At 31.9% G+C, this 16,224-nt stretch overlaps 1 protein-coding gene across 1 annotated transcript; it reads left to right on the forward strand.

Annotated features, from left to right (window-relative positions):
- Positions 1 to 924, forward strand: LOC141516864 (olfactory receptor 10AG1-like). Its single transcript, XM_074227827.1, has one exon. The coding sequence runs from the start codon at positions 1 to 3 to the stop codon at positions 922 to 924; it is 924 nt and encodes a 307-aa protein (XP_074083928.1).
- The last annotated feature ends 15,300 nt before the right edge of the window (positions 925 to 16,224 follow it).

Raw genomic sequence — 16,224 nt, forward strand, 5'->3', positions numbered from 1 at the left:
ATGGCACAGGACAATGGTACAGTAGTGGGGCAATTCATTCTGCTGGGATTTTCTGATCTTCCCAAGCTGCAAGGGATTCTTTTTGCAATTTTCTTAAGCATCTATCTAAGTATACTGATAGGAAATGGCCTTCTTATTTTCTTAATCAAGAATGACCCAGGTCTCCAAACCCCAATGTATTTTTTCCTTGGAAACTTTTCTTTCTTGGAAATCTGTTACACATCAGTCATTCTTCCCAGAATGTTGGCAGATCTCTGGACCCAGCAGAGAACTATTTCATTTCTAGCCTGTGCTGTACAGACCTGCTTCTTTTTTATTCTGGGAATAGCAGAGTGCTTTCTCCTGACTGCGATGGCTTATGACCGTTATGTGGCCATTTGTAAGCCTCTCTACTATCCTCTCATCATGAATCACAGAGTATGTGTCCAACTGGTTGTAGCTTCCTGGATGACTGGGATTCCAGTAATGACAGAGCAGACTTACCAGCTTTTCTCTCTGAACTTCTGTGGTCCTAACAAAATAAATCATATTTTCTGTGATGCCCCTCCTTTATTCAAACTGGCCTGTGGGGACACATATAAGATAGAGGTCTCTGTGCAGGTTGTTGCTTTGTTTTTCATCCTAACTCCCTTTCTGTTGATACTTGCATCTTATGCAAAAATCTTAACCACTGTCCTTAAATTGCCTTCATCCTCAGGGAGATCCAAAGCCTTTTCTACCTGTTTCTCCCACCTCATGGTTGTGGGCTTATTCTATGGTTCTGGAAGTATTGTGTATTTTCAACCAAAATCTAGTAGTTCAGAAGAATCAGTCAAAGTGTTTTCTCTTTTCTATACCACTGTGACCCCTGTGTTTAACCCCCTGATATACAGCCTCAGAAATAAGGATGTCATTGCTGCACTGAGAAAACTATTTCCTAAGTGAATCAAGTATTGACGCAATGGATTTATTATGCTAAAAATATTTTTTCTCATCATTCAATTCTGTGATTGCTATAAAAAATTCACATCTTTAATTTTTCATTCCATTGAAAATACATTAAAATATGAGACCATCAAGAGATTATTTCAAAAATATAAAACTGCCTAACATATCTACTTTCTTTAGCTAAACTGAAGTTGAACAATTTTTTTGTTACTTAAGACAAAATGAATACTTTCAGTTCCTACTGTGTTTTCTACAATTTTTTCTATTAAACAAATTTATTTCTTTAAAAAATCATTTATGTGCTTTTAAGTACAGAGAGTGAGAGAGAGACAGAGAGATACAGAGCAAGAGACAGAACAACAGACAGAGACAAAGAGGGAGAGTAAGAGGGAGAGAGACAGAAGAGATACAGAGAGAGAAACAAAGAATACTTGTTTCATTTTCATAATAAAACCTTCAATTAGATTTGGAATGGAGATGCCAATTGGATTATGTAAAGCAATGTATTATCTCTTTTGCCTTCTCAGAATCACTTCTGTAATAGTGACACCTTTGCAAGTTTCTTGAATGTGAATTGATAGATTAGTTATTTTAATTTCTTCTTTCATTTGCGTGATTTTAGTGATATTTAAGTGGGTTTTGACAGTCTGCAATTCATTATTCTATTTTATTTTATTTTGATCTTAGGGATTTTTTTCCAAGGCAATGGGGTTAAGTGCCTTGCCCAAGGCCACACAGATAGGTAATTGCTAAGTGTCTGATGTGGGATATGAATTTGGTTACTCCTGACTCCAGGGCCAGTGATCTATCCATTGTGTCACCTAGCTGCTCCCAATTCATTATTTCAAAAACTATTTTTATATCTTTCAGAATTTATTCACTGTAAATGACAGTCTACTACAGATATGCTAATTTTCTATATAATTTGGAAATAACCTTGGAAGATTTACTTGATTTAAATATTTTTTTTCCAATTGATGCTTCATATTTATATCTGAATTCAATTTTTTGTTATTCAAACTCTGACAATTTAAGGTAATAAACTTTCACTTTATGAAGGTCTTTAAACTTAATCTACTTCTGTCCCACTCACAAGATCACTACCTTAGCCCTGGTCCTCCTCAGCTCTTCTGACAGTTGCACTGCTTTCTTATCCAGTCTAAGTCCATCTGACTCATATGTGTCATAGATGTAAGTGTTTTATTTGCAGGTCATTTTCAAGTTTAGAAAGTAAATTGGTGGTAAAGTCCATGCCTTTCTTCATTTTTGTAATACTAGATAGAATCTGTTAAAACACTTAAAAAAGATCTCAAATTATCTGTATCAAAAAAAGATGAACTAAACGCATTTGAGGAGGAAATTAAAGCAATAAAATGGAGCTATTTTTTGCCAAATTGTATGACAATAAATTTGATAATCTGAGTGAAATGGATGAATATTTAAAAGTACAAACAACCAAGATTAACAAAAGAAGAAATAAAATACTTTAAGAAACCCATTTCAGAAAAATAAATTAAAGAAAGCATCAACAATCTCCCTAAAAGTCCCCATGTCCAATTGAATTTACAAGTGAATTCTACTAAACATTAAGGATCACTTAGTTCCTATTATGTATAAACTATTTTTAAAAATATGAGATGAAGGAGTTCTGCCAAATTCATTTTGTGACACCAACATACTGCTGTGACCTAAATGAGAAAGAACCAAAACTAAGAAAATTATAGACCAATACCCCTAATGAACATATACCACTGTAACCCTTCTATTTAATCCCCTGATATACAGCCTCAGAAATCAGGATGTCATTTTAAATTTTTAATAAAACTTCAGCAAAGAGATTAAAGTAAGTTTATCACTAGCATAATATATCATAATCAGGTAGAATGTATACCAGGTATAAAGGGATGGTTCAATATTAGGAAAAAAATATTCAAGATTATTAAACATAGCAATAGAAAAACAGATATCAAGATTATCTCAATAGATGATAAAAAGGCATTTGATAATACAACATCCATTCTTATTAAAAACACTAGAAAATATTGTAATAAATAGTGTTTTCAAATAAGCAGTATCTATCTAAAACAATCAACAAAAATTATGTGCAATGGAGATAAACTAAGAGCATTTCCAATAAGACCAGGGGTGAAAGAAGGATGCCCATTATCACCATTACTTTTCAATACAGTATTAGAAATGCTAACATTAGCAATAAGAGAAGACAAAGAAATTTAAGGGATCAGAATTGGAAATGAGGAAACAAAGCTTTCACACTTTGTAAGTAAAATGATGGTATACTTATAGAACCCAAAAGAGAAAAAAAAGCATCTAAAAAAACTACTTGAAACAATTAAAAAATTTAGCAAAGTAGCAGAAATTAAAATAAGCCCACATAAATCATCAGCATTTCTATATATGAAGAACACAGCCCAAGAGCAAGAGATAAATTCTATTCAAATACTTTGGAATCTACCTCTTTAGACAAACCCAGAAACTGTATGAACAAAATTACAAAGCACTTAACACCCAAATCAAGTCAGATCTAAACAAATGGAAAAATGCTTCCTTACTCTCGCTCAGTACTTGCTACTCCTTTTGATATCTTAGACAATTTTCAGTTTGATGGCCCTCTGTCCCAGGTCACTCTGTTTTCACAATGGGTACACTCCATCCCTGATCAATATAAGAAAATTGGCAGTTCTACCCAAATTAAATTACTTATTCTATGCCATACAAATCAAACTACCAAATAACTATTTTACAAGCTGCAAAAAATAGTGCAAGAATTCATCTGGAGCCACAAAAGGTCAAGAAAATCAAGGGAACTAACGAAAAAAGTGTACAGGAAGGTGGCCTAACTCTACCTGATCTAAAACATTACTATAAAGCAGCAGTCAGTAAAAATGCCTGTTCTGCTTAAGAAATATAGTAATAGATAAATGGATTAGATAGGTTCAAAAGAAACAGTAGGGAATGACTACAGTCATCTACTGCTTGATAAACTCATAGACATCAGCTTCTGGAATAAAAATTACTTTTTGATAAAAATTGTTGAGAAAACTGGAAAATAATATGGTAAAAGCTAGACATAGACCCACATCTCACATCTTATATTAAAATAAGATAAAAATGAGTACAGGATTAGACATAACGACCAATATCAAAGAACAATTAACAGACCAAGAAATAGTCTTATCCACCAGATCTACAGAAAGGGGAGAAATTTACCACCAAGCAAGAAATAAAATACATTACAAATTGCAAAAAAAGAGATGATTTTGACTATATTAGAAGCATTTTTTCACTAATAGAATCAATGTTGCCAAAATTAGAAGGAAAACAGAGAGCTGGGAAACAATTTTCACAGTTAGGGGTTCTGATAAAATTTTCATTTCTAAAATATATAGAGAATTGCATCAATTTATAACTTTACCCTCATCTATCCACTCACAAGATCAGAACTTTTCTCAGGTCCTCCTCCACTTTCCTCTTGACTATTGCTCTGTCTTCCTATTCAATCTAAGTCCATCTAAGTTTATCTGTATCATAGATATAAGTGTTTCATTTGTAGTTTGTTTTCAAGATGAGAAAGCAAACTGGAGGGAATATGCATGACGTTCTTTGTTTTACTAATATTGGTTCGAATCTGGTACATAGTTAAAAATATTTTTAAAAATGTCCTCTCAACTTTCCCAGAGCAGTATCCTTTTTGTTCCAAGATTGAAGGTATTGAATAGAATACTAAAGTAGCTTTGAAATTCCTATTCTGGCAAATAAGTATTAAGGAGAGATGTGTTATTAAAAATAAAGGATTTTTCCTTTTTTCTCTTATTTTCCTTTTTACAATTTTCATCAATTTATAGAGCCAGGATCTGGATTAGTGAAATTCAAGCAACAGATGGCCACCTTATTAGCTAATCAAAGGCACCCAGCTACTAGATGTAGCATCACTGCATCCCATCTTAGTGCCCACCAGTCACTGTTCCAAGTTATTTCTTCCCCCCAATCATTGTCACTTATTCTTACTATAATTCACCTCATTGAAATTCTTTTTACAAATTTAGGCACCTTTCTTTATTCCCTCTTTTCATTTTCCACTGACATGTCATTGAAACCTCTCTTTTCTGAGCATTATCTTTCTCAATTTTTTATCTACATTTTGTAATGATAATAATAATAATTACAATGGTATATCATATTCATTCAAAATAATATATTTTGCAGTGCGTTTTCTTATAGTCACTCCTCTGTTCTTCTAGGCAGGGATTTAAACAATTAAGTGGATGCTAAAATTAAGAATGATTCCTAAACAGAATTGTTACTTGGAGGATAGAGAAAAAAAGGCTTATCACTGATTTAAATTATGAATCTTCTCTAGACATATACATTGACTAACAATATTTCTTTTTTCTTTTTTCTTTTTTCTTTGTTAATTTAAGGCAATGGGGTTAAATGGTTTGCCCAAGATCACACAGTTAGACAATTATTAAGTGTCTGAGGTCAGATTTGAACTCAGGTTTTCCTGACTCCAGGGCCAGTGCTTTATCCACTGAACCATCTAGCAGCCCCAGACCAACATTGTTTCTAAGGAATTATTCTGAAAATATATTTGGCAACTAGAGAAATTTTCTATAATCTAGTTCAAAACATATTTATGAAGTATGGTAAAATCTTATCCTCTATAACTCTTAGTCGATCATGTATCCTCTCACTAAAGAAATCCCTCCCACCCAGGGTGGGTGTACAATAGTTATATTCTAAGTAACTATGCAGGCCTAAACGCCTGAGAGTACCTACATCCATCATAAATGATCATTTGGTTCTGTTCACAGCATTCAGCATACTTCATGTAATGCTTTCCAAGTTTCTCTAAAGGCCAATCACTAATAATTTCTTATAAAACTATTAGTACTCTATAACATTCAAATGCCATAATCTCTTTAATTATTCTCCTTTTGATGGGTTTCCCTCCAATTTCCAATTCTTTCTCTCTGCAAAAAAGATATGGCATAATTTTGAATGTCTTTTCCCAGGTTTTATGATTTCTTTGGGATATAGACCTAGTATTGGTATTGCTGAATCAATGGGTTTGATCAATCTGGGCATAGTTACAGATTTCTCTCCCGAATAGCAGGATCAGTTCACAATTCCACTAAGAATGGATTATCCCAATTTTCCCACATACTCTTCAACTTTGATATTTTCCTGTTTGTCATCTTAGTCTGAAAATAAGCTCATGGTTATTTTAAATTGCATATTTTTTGCAAGACAGTGGAGTTAAGTGACTTGCCCAAGGCCACACAGCTAGGTAATTATTGTCTGAAAAGAGATTTGAACTCAGGTACTCCTGACTCCAGGGCCAGTGTTCTATCCACTTCCCCATCTATTCAACCCTAAATTGCATTTTTCTAATCAATAATGTTTTGAAAAATTCTTTCATATGGATTTAATTAGCTTTAATTTCTTTATCTGAAAACAGCATGTTCATATCCATTGACCATTTATCAATTGGAGAATGAAATGTAATTTTATAAATTTGTTTCAATTCTCTATATATTTTAGAAATGAGACCTTTATCAGAAAGCTCAGGTTTCAAAATTGCTTCCTAGCTGTCTGTTTTCCTTCTAACCTTGGCTGCATTGGTTTTCTTAGTGGGGGGAACCTTTTCAATTTAATGTATTTAAAATCATCCATTTCTCAATTTATGTTCTTCTCTATTTCTTGTTCAGTCATAATTTTCTCCACTCTCCTTAGATTTGACAGATAACAGTATTTCTTGATCAGTTAATTGGTCTCTGGTGTCACCCTTTATATCTAAATCCTGTACCCATTTTCACCTTATTATGGTACAGAGTGTGAGATGTGGGTCCATGTGTTCTTTGTCCCATATTATTTTCCAGTTTTCCGAGCAGTTTTTTTTTTTTTCAAATAGTCAAACAGTTTATTTGTTTTGTTTGCTTTGTTTTGCTTTTCTGGTCATTTTGTCAGTTGAGCACTGTTCTGTATTTTAGGGGGTATAGTCCCATTTATCTTTCCTGGTGAGTGGGATTCTGGTTCCTGACTTTCTGTTGCAGCATTTCTGGTGTTCCAGGTATGCTCCAAGTCCTAAGGGGGGCCCAAAGCCTTTTCAGCTTACCAAGTTGGCCTGGAATCCTTGCTCTGTGATCTGGAGTTGGAACCCTCACTGTTGGTAGATCCATCCAGTGTGCCACACTGTGAGTAAAAATCTCTCCCTGGCTTCCCAGATCTCCTACCTGTACTGGGCCACATCCATGCCAAAGAAATTATCCTAAAGTTCTTCCGAGATATCTTGCTGAAAAGGTTTTTCATTTTTCTTGGTGGTTTCAATCAACTTTAGGTTATGTCTAAAGGTGTCATTCAAAGTTGTTTTGGGAAAGGCTCAGGACATGTAGACAGAAACAAAGAATGACAGAATTAGAGAAATTTTGAAAAGAAGAGATATAGAGAAAGGTAGAGAGAATGGAAAGATTACTTTGCTTATCAAAATGAATAAACTTTAAAGCTTTTCAAAATTTCATATACTTTTACCATATTGCTAGGAAGTCTTTTGATTATTAAACAAATTATGTTTTTTCAGTTTAAATCACTAACTTTTCATTTAAAATTACTCTCTTCCTACATGTTTTAAATTATTTTGAACAAGTGAAAATGTTTTCTCCTATTAATTCATTTTTAGTCTCTTGAAATACTTTAAAACTAAGAAGACAAGTCATCAAATGATGTCATTTTATATGAATGTAAAGAAGGAAGAATGAATGTCTTTATGGTTATAATCAATAGCATAATGATTTCTTTCTTTTTTTAGGTTTTGGCAGGAAAAATGGGGTAAAGTGGCTTGCACAAGGCACACAGCTAGGTAATTATTAAATGTCTGAGGTCACATTTGAATTCAGGTACTCTTGACTCCAGGGCTGGTGCTCTATCCACTGTGCTACCTAGCCACCCCCTCATAATGATTTCTTAATCTTTATCAAATATTAAATTTATAGGCTACCTTAATGAATATTTACTACAATTTGTACTAGTAAAAAACTCCTCCATGGGTGATGAAAATTCATTTTTTTACAAATGCCTTTCTAAAAATTGCTCCATTAGTTGTCACAGTGGAGTCCAAAGTCAAGTAAAACTTAAGATGATCCATTAATTAATTTTCCTTATGAATAGTACTTTCTGTTATGAGATTTCTTCTTAATATAAAGTTTAAAATTATTTCTTTTTAATTCTAAACATTTCCTCATAAATAATGTCCTCTGTGGTCAAATCAAATATATCCATGACCCTCCTCTCATATGTCAGACCTTCAAATAAATGAAAACCATTGTCATTCATCTTTATGTGTTCATAAAAACACACACATTTTCTATAATTGCGTATATTTATACAGATACAACACATGTTTATATGTGTTATATGCATAAACACACATATGAAAACACACACGCATAAAAATGGATAAGTTCTACTATGTAATGTAATCTATATTTAGAGTCAAAATTATATTGTGTGTAATATTTTGTTTATAATCTTATTCAGTGAAATATATTTACGTTTTGAGTATATATACATGTGTTTGTGGCACACAGTTGTATTTATACATATGCAAATATTTGTTAACATATGAATATTTATTCTATATATGCCTATAACATTATATATATATGCTCACTCATAAACATATAGCACATTATGCAAAGTTTACTATATTTGTTTTTTGTTTTTGTTTTTTTTAGTTTTTGCAAGGCAAATGGGGTTAAGTGGCTTGCCCAAGGCCACACAGCTAGGTAATTACTAAGTGTCTGAGACCGGATTTGAACCCAGGTACTCCTGACTCCAAGGCCGGTGCTTTATCCACTACGCCACCTAGCTACCCTATATTTGGTTTTAATATATATTTATTTTCCCTATTTTTAATATGGGCATGTCTAGGTATGAAAATACAACATCCACTTTTGCTGATATATTCACTATATTGACATGCAGTATCCCTGTATGATACATATACAATATCTAGCATATAGGAATAAACAAAAAGTCCTTGAGATTCTGATGAATAGCACCATATTTAGTCTCTTGGTATCTCAGACACTGATTGAAATGAAACCCATAATTTACCACGACTCTAGGAAGAAGGTTCATGTTATTCATCCTTCATTCTCAAAGATAATAAATAACAACAGGAGGATGATTTCTGGACTTACAAGTAAATTGAATTTCAGTCTTTAACCTCACTCTTTGTTTCACAGGAATTGGAATATAGGGACAAGACGTAAGTTAGGATTGGTGTTGAGCTCCCCATGAAACACTATGTCTTACACAAAAGAAATAGAATTAATAAAATTGTTTCTGTATGTTGAGAAATCTAGGAATCAGAAAACTAATTGGGAGATCTAGGAAAGAAATATATTACTGAAAACACGCATGCTGAAAATAAATAGTAGACCTGAGATTCAAGCCTATATCTTCTCCTTCATAATCATGTGGTCCTTGAAGTTTCCCTATTCTTTCACACACTAGGTATGCACGTGTGTCCAAAGATCTTCAATAATGATGCCAAATATTTCTTTTAGGAGCAGGAAACTCCAGAGGAGAATTTTGGTCCAAGATACTAGAAACTACATTTCTCCCAGTGTTTGAATAGTAAAAAAATGAATGAAAAATTGAATAATTTCAATTATAACCATGAAAATGACTGAAAGCCACTTCTCACTGCCTACTTTTCTCACTATAGCACAATGATTTTACAAACGAGGAAAAGAGAACTGACTTTTTAATAACTCAATACCATAGACAATACCATTTCTAAGAAGTCATTATAATCCCTTGGACTCATGACTAAGGATTTATCCCCTATACAAGCATGCCTCATTAAAGGTTGTTTAGATGATTGGACTTTGAGCCTGAAGACTTTCACTCTCATTAAAGAATAATACTTGTTATGGGAGAGGAATGATCCCAAGAGAACTGAAAAGGGCAGGAATCATTTTTTTTTCTAAAAAGAAGATTTAAATAACTTTGAGTAAAGTATAATTTTTAGAATGGAGTTAGTTTCTTTATGTAGGGTTTTTTTGGATGTAATATTGTAATTATTAATAGATAAAATTCCCAGTCTTGTGGAAAATGTTGTACTTGAAGTTATGAGAACCCCAGTTTCAAATCCTGACTTTAGAAACAAAGAGTTTTGGAATTTAGGGTGAAGTAATTGAGTCTAATTGATGCTCAGTCTCTTTATCTCCAAAAATCACAATTCCTGAATTACTTATGTTATAGTAAATGTACAAAGTTTTGCAAATATTAAAGACCCTGTTGCATGTAGGCTATTATATACCTCTACTCTTTTGAGTAAACTAATCGAAGAAGGAAGGATCTGAATATGATTTAGTTTCATTTAAGAAAGGTAAGCGTGATATCTTTTGCTGTTTAAACTTCAAGTTTTTTGATCTGAAGGGAATCTGAGGGATTACTTATCTATGATCTTTCTGAAAGATTTGATTTTATGATCTCACTCCATGATAGAGATTTAGGAATGAGATTACCCAGGATATAACAGTTTCTGTTTACAAAATATCCCTGACATTTCAAAAGTGTGTAGGGTAGTACAAGAGACTTCATAAGTATACACAGTAGTGGGTTAATAAAGTCACATAGTTAGTTTGATTGCTGCTTATTTTTTCACTACCATTTTCCCCCTCTTTAATACAGTCATTTCTCAAAATACTCCCTTTAATTACCCTAATAACAAAGAATATTGGCAAGCATCAAGGCAATCACACATAATTACTAATGCAATATTTGAAACCTCTAATCCCTTTAACCTTCACTCTTCAAGAAAGACAATAGGCTTCTATTCTCCAGGACCAAGAATTTTTAGTATAATTAATCTGTGCCCAACTGTCTCTTTCTACTTTTATACTCTCAATTAACACTATGGCAGAAATTGTGTATATTACCATTCTTTTTTTTTCTTTCTTTGTTTTCTTTCACTTTGTTGCCTTTTAAAGCAATCTTGCCAAATCTGTTTATTTTCTCCTACTCATTTATACTTCTATAACACTATTGAGTCGAAATCTTCAAAAGAAGAGTGTTTGTTTAGTCACTCTCTGAATATTATCTATTGTCTTTCCACTTTTTGTTGTATCTCTTATTTTTAGTCACAGATGTTGTGAATAATTTGGGATATGTTGGATCATTTTTTTCTGTCATTGACTGTTATTCAGTAATTACCTTAGTAATCATATATCCAGGTCAATAGCCTTGGGAAAATACTTGATTAACAAACAGCTTCACCTTTAGGATTCATTTCTACTTATTTTATTGCTAAAACTCCACAATTAAGTATTCCTAAACATGTCACATGGACATTTTTCTAGGTATGAGGTGAAGACAGAGAGGTATTCATCTTTATTTTTTATTACAAGTGATTTTTTTTGGATGACGTCTGATTATTTGAATTTTTTATATTATTTGAAGTACTAACTACTTTGGTGTATGCATTAATATTCTTTATTTTTGCCATCCATATGGATGTATGCAAAATCAGAATTTTATAAATTATTATAGGCATATATAAGTAATATTTTTCCTATGTATTTTTTTAATTTTACTCAAATTACACTGAATTGGTCTGTATATATTATTTATTTAATGTTTATAAAATTGCCGAGACAATAGATATTTTATAGGTAGGAGTAGAATACTTTCTGAGACTGAAGTCAAGAAGACCCAGTTTAGTGATCTAACATCAGAGCTCAGCCATCTACAGTGTTATCCTGGGTAAGTCACTTTACAGTGTTTACTTCAGTTTGTCTAAACTGTAAAATACATTAGAGAACAAAACAACAAACTACTTCAGTCTCTGGCCAAAATAATACTAAATGGGGTTATGAAGATCAGATGTGACTGAAGTAAATGAACAACAGCAGAAGTGCCAGTCTTTTGTTTTGTTTTGTTTTTTCAGTTGAAACTATGTTAAAAAGCTGTGTCTAGATCTTATACTATATGCAAAACTTAACAAGTAAATTAACTCTTTTCCTCATGTATACAATGAAGCCATTATGCTTTATATTACTTATAATATTAATTACATTATTGCATTTTATATTACTGACAGAATTATAGCTAATTGAAAATAAATGATATGATTATTTTAAAAATCTTAAGGAAGTATGAAAATGTTACTTGTCGTGATGTGTTCTACTATGTCCCTTCTTTTTCTCTTTCTCCATTAATAATCTCAATTACCTCCCTGGCCCCAAAAAGAAACCCCAATATTTTATGCTTAGGTATTTTATTCATTTATTTAATGCTTCTATTTCAACGAATGATTTAATTTGATAATGTTCCTGGAATTCCTGGGGAGTAAGAATTTGATCAGAGATTTACAAAGCTCTTGTTGGAAAGTGGGAATAATGTTGCTGCATTTCTATAAGAACTCTAAATTAGAAATAACTAAGTTGCAATTTCAACCTAGTACTTCAATGAATAGCTCCTGGTTTTGACTCAATTTGACCAACATATAGTAAGTTGAGACATATATGGATATAAGTATATATCAATGTTTTATATATATATACATATAAACATATATGTATGTGTATATATGAAATATCCAGTTGGAAAGACCATACTGGATTTATAAGAAATAAAAATAGTGCTTAATGATGCTTTATGATGACAGAAAATTAAAATATTACTTCAATTATAAAATGATCTTTTGTCTTTATTCTTGGGCATAGAGACTTGTCTTTGAACACGATGGGAAAAATTGGCCATTAGTAGACTGATAGTCACTATACGCAGGAGTATAGAAGCTTAAATTTTAGAGTTCTTGGTGATTTATTAGAGCTAAAAGATGTAACCTGATTATATACCAAGGTTAGGCAAAAGAACAATCTTAAATGATTAATATGTAAATGCAATTATTTTGGAATGACCTTGGAGACATTAAGATTAATTATGTACTAATAATCAAAGATGTATTAAATGATTTGTGATTGAAAAATACCATCCAAATCCCAGAGAAGGAACTGTGGGGTTTAAATGAAGATCAAAGCATATTATTTTCAAATTAAAAAAAAATATTTTTATTATTTTGTCATTTTTTCCTCTCTCTAATGTTTCCTTTCTTCCATTTGCATCTGATTCTTCTCTCACATATTCAATATCGATCCATATTTAGCGTGGTTATAAATAAAGAGCCTTTATCAGATTGCTTTCCCCAGTTGGGAGAGAGGGAGGGAAAGGAGGGAGGGAGGAAAAGTGTAAAACTTAAAACCTTGCAAAAATGATTGGTTAAAAACTACCATTGCATGTAGTTGGAAAATAAAATATTTATTTTTTTTTTAAAAAAGAGAATAAGTACTTTAGAAAATCAAATGCTATCTCTGTTTTGAAAATAGAGAAGATCATAAACTTTGATATCTGGGGGAAATGTGTGAAATATTCTTAGAAAAATAGTTATTGAAAATTCAAAATTAAAGTGTCACTTACAAAGAAAAAATTTGATTTCATTAAGAAGAGACATAATAATAATAATAATAATAATAATAATAATAATAATAATAATAATAATAATAATGAGAGCTTAATAGCTATTATTTTCTTGATATGATTAGTAAAATCATAGATGATGGACATTTAGGTGACTTTTTACATTTTAGGTGACATTTACTTATATTCCACAATATATTTGAAAAGCTTTAACTGTGTGCATTACATCTTGAGTGTCTCCCCAGGGAGACCTTAATACAGGAACATCCAGAATGGCATGTGCTCATCAGAGTTGGTGCTGTGCTCAATGAGCAAGGAACCATGGAAGCAATTCAAAGGAAATGAGAGATGCATAAATTTAGAGTACTCACCACAGGTGCCCCTTTAGACTATTTATGTTCAACCTGTGGTTGAATATCTTGAATTCATATATTAGTCAGAGTCAGACACACTGTAACTTGACTTTAGCATAGGGATGTCATATTGGTCGGTTTCAAAATGAAGTACAAGAACCACTACCATCAGCAGGGAGACAAGGATTAGGGAAAAAAATCCAATACATGCAATTATACTCCTAAAAGCTTTTTCACAAGGAACCATTTTCTATAGTCATAAAATAATATATAATCATAAAAGAATATCAGAATTATTATTTGAGTTAGAGGATCTCTTCGAAACTATCTAATGATGATAATGACACTAATATTAATGATAACAATGCTGGTGCTATCTGGAATATTGATGTTATTTTAGAATTTAAAAATATACTTAGACATTCACTGAAATATTCTCACTGTTGTTAATCTTTGAGACATTTAAACGGCACAAAAAAGCAAGTGGAAGAAAACAAAATTAATCTTTTAACCCTGGCTGCACAATTTCTGCATGAATGACTCAAAATTGGAATCCAAGATCAGTCAACTTATTCCAACACATATATGTATTGACTTTTTCCTCATTGACACAGTTTAAAGAGTGTGAACTAAATGCATAAAGACAGGGATGACACTGGAATATTTGTTGATGTCAACTCAAAGATCCTCTAAATAAAAGCATCTCAGAAGTCACCCCTCAGATTAGATGAGAAAAAAAGAGAGAATCAAAATTTGTTAGTTACTTGTAAATTTCACCATATTAATAAGATGAAATGTTGGCATTTGAACCATCTTATGAATCCAGAGCCAATATTTCTTCCATTGTTAAATGTTCCCACATTGAGCAATCCAAACTAGCTAAAGAGATATTGTATTTAGTTCAGAATATTTTTAAATGAACAATAGAAGATTCATTTTTTTATTTAGCAAGTTCTCTCAGTATCTCACTCAGTGGTCTCAGTCCTCTTGGAACCAACCATGCTTAGAAGCTGGTATTCTCCTCATTATCCTCCTCCTAGAGGGAATATTTATGTTTGCACTATGTTTCAGTTAATACTTAAATTTAAATATAAGGGGTATTAAAATTTACCACCTTGCCTGAGATGTCAGGTGGATGTTGCAAGGGGGGATGAGTTAATCAAGATTCCATATGAAAATATGAAAAGAGACTACAGCTTGATCAATGAAAATATATTAAAATGAGATTTTTTTTTACCACTACTGAATAAATCTCTAAATTTAGAATGTTCAACCTTTCTTTGTAAGGTAAATATTTTAAGTGAACACATATTCGTGAAGTCAGATCATAAAGGAAATGTACTTCACCTAACAAATTTTATTGAGCAAATCTTTTGAGGACAAATGTTAGTCGAGAAACTATTGTGTAAAGAATTATACCTGCCTTTAAGGTAAGCAGAACATGTTTGGAGGTGCACCTTGCATATATGTAAAGGAACACTCAGGTTATACAAATGACATGAAGTAAGTATCAAAAATCTGGTGACGATTCTTTAATAGGGTATGTAAAGAAGAGGAATAAATATACACAGTTGGGATGACTGGTAAACTTTACTGAGAGTAATGAGAAGAAATATGATGAACTTTGAACAAAAATGTTTGGGTTCTGACATGCTGAGATAATTGTAAAAAGTTTTCTAGAAAGGAAAAAAATACACACGCACGATAAACCCCATCCAGATATATATGTTTGTATGTATGCATTCATATGTGTATATGAGTTTGTGTATACTTTGTATCTATGTGTATATGAATGTATATATTCATTATATATATTATATAAATGCTTGCATTATATTTTGTTTAAACACACATATAAATATACATATACATATAATATATATATATAAAGAGAAACAGAAAGACAGAGAGAGGCAGAGATAGAGAAACACAGAAAGAGTGAATGTATATAGACCAAAATGTACAAAACAATAAGGGATACCCTAGTTGGGATAATACACATTTTGAAATCCCATAGCGGTTCTAAATTTTATAATTCCTATTGTTTGGACATTTCTACTAAAAATCCCAAATATTAGTTACATGACAGTACAGTATCCCCATTACCCTTGATAAAATTAAATATTATTGTTATAGATTTTGTTAATATTTTCCTCTGTCTCATTCCTATCTAAATATTCATGGTTCTTGACAGATAGGAAGAAATTTATAATCACTGAATTATTTTGGATTTTGCTCAAAAGAATAAAGTCTTAAAGGATATAAAGCAAACTGTTGGGGAGGGAGACAAAAACATATGCTTAATAATATATTAAAACCAAGAAGGAATCTGTCAGATCACTTAAACTCTCTCTTTCTTAAGAGAGAAACTGAGGATAAGAGAAGAAAATTGATTCTTTGGTTTTGAATTTACTTTCACAGGCCAAAGAAGGACACA

This window comes from Macrotis lagotis, chromosome 3 (genome assembly GCF_037893015.1).
Source record: "Macrotis lagotis isolate mMagLag1 chromosome 3, bilby.v1.9.chrom.fasta, whole genome shotgun sequence".
Taxonomy (NCBI): domain Eukaryota; kingdom Metazoa; phylum Chordata; class Mammalia; order Peramelemorphia; family Peramelidae; genus Macrotis; species Macrotis lagotis.